The 2,013-nt window shown below is 50.0% G+C and overlaps 1 protein-coding gene across 1 annotated transcript; it reads right to left on the bottom strand.

The window, feature by feature from the left end:
* Nucleotides 1-1,750, bottom strand: LOC124268555 (serine-aspartate repeat-containing protein I-like). The gene is made up of 3 exons (XM_046703548.1): nucleotides 1,449-1,750; nucleotides 719-1,308; nucleotides 1-458 (listed from the first exon to the last, which is right to left on the bottom strand). The coding sequence occupies exons 1-3, from the start codon at nucleotides 1,748-1,750 to the stop codon at nucleotides 1-3; spliced, it is 1,350 nt and encodes a 449-aa protein (XP_046559504.1).
* Between the last annotated feature and the right edge of the window lie 263 nt (nucleotides 1,751-2,013).

Below are 2,013 nucleotides of genomic sequence, written 5' to 3'. Positions count from 1 at the left end.
TTAAAACCACAGGCGCCTCCATAAATCTACATAAACACCCTCATCCACGAGGTCATCAACAGCCGGTTCAATGCACAATTCAGGCACATCCACCACAACCACACCCATATCCACATCCGCATCTGCATCCACATCCACCACTTTCACATCCAAATCCACCACTTCAACATCCATCACACCCGCATCCACATTCATCACATCCGCATCCACCACTTTCACATCCACATCCACATCCACATCCACTTCGACTTCCACCACATCCACATCCACCACATCCACCGCCACATCCACTTCCATATCCATCACATCCACATCAGCATCCTCATCCACTACTTTTACATCCACTATATCCACATCCACCACTTTCACATCCACATCCAGCACATCCACATCCACATCCACATCCACATTCGCATCCGCATCCGCATCCGCATCCGCATCAACATTCACTTCCACCACTTATACATCCACATCCATCATTTCCACATCCACATCCACACCCACCATCTTCACATCTACATCCACATCTTTATCCTCATCCACATCCATCACATCCGCATGCACCACATCCATTTCCACTTCCACATTCACCGCTTCCACATCCACATCCACTTTCACATCCACCACATCCACATCCACCACACCCACCACATTCACAACACTTCCACATCCACCCCTTCCATTTCGACATCCACATCCACTTCTACATCCTCCACACCCACATCCACCTTATCCATATCCACCACATCCACATCCACATCCACCTCATCCTCATCCACTCCCACATCCACCACATCCACATCGACATCCTCATCCACATCCACCACATCCTCTTCCACAATCACCACTTCCACATCCACATCCACTTTCACATCCACCATATCCACCACATCCACATCCACATCCACATCCACATCCGCATCCGCATCCACATCTACTTTCACATCCACCACATCCACTTCCACATCCACCACTTCCACATCCATCACATCCACATCCACCACATCCACAACAACTTCCACATCCACCACTTCCACATCCACATCCACCACTTTCACATCTACATCCACTATATCCACATCCGCGACCCACATCCGCCACATCCTCATCCACCATGTCCACATCATCACATCAACATCCAGAGCCACTACATCCACATCCACTACATCCACCACATCCACAGCCACCACAGCCAGCACATCCACTTCCACTTTCACATCCACCACATCCACATCCACACACACAGCCACCACAACAGCAGCCACAGCCACCACATTCACTTCCACTTCCACATCATCACATCCGCATCTGCATCCACATCCACCACTTTCATATCCACATCCACATCCACCTTATCCACTTACACATCCACATCCACCATATCCACCACATCCACATCCACATCCACCACTTTCATATCCACATCCACATCCACCTTATCCACTTACACATCCACATCCACCATATCCACCACATCCACAGCCACATCCGAATCCGCATCCGCATCCACATCTACTTTCACATCCACCACATCCACTTCCACTTCCACATCCACCACATCCACAACCACTTCCACATCCAGCACTTCCACATCCACATCCACCACTTTCACATCTACATCCATTATATCCACATCCGCGACCCACATCCGCCACATCCTCATCCACCATGTCCACATCATCAGATCAACATCCAGAGCCACTACATCCACATCCATTATATCCACATCCGCGACCCACATCCGCCACATCCTCATCCACCATGTCCACATCATCAGATCAACATCCAGAGCCACTACATCCACATCCACTACATCCACCACATCCACCACATCCACCACAGCCAGCACATCCACTTCCACTTTCACATCCACATCCACCACATCCACATCCACACACACAGCCACCACAGCAGCAGCCACAGCCACCACATCCACTTCCACTTCCACATCATCACATCCGCATCTGCATCCACATCCACCACTTTCATATCCACATCCACCTTATCCACATC

The sequence above is a fragment of the Haliotis rubra genome, unplaced genomic scaffold (assembly GCF_003918875.1).
Source record: "Haliotis rubra isolate DU_JTF1 unplaced genomic scaffold, ASM391887v1 Scf139, whole genome shotgun sequence".
NCBI classification, from domain to species: Eukaryota; Metazoa; Mollusca; class Gastropoda; order Lepetellida; family Haliotidae; genus Haliotis; species Haliotis rubra.
Note: the sequence above shows the minus strand (reverse complement) of the source record. Positions and strands in the feature narration are given on the sequence as shown.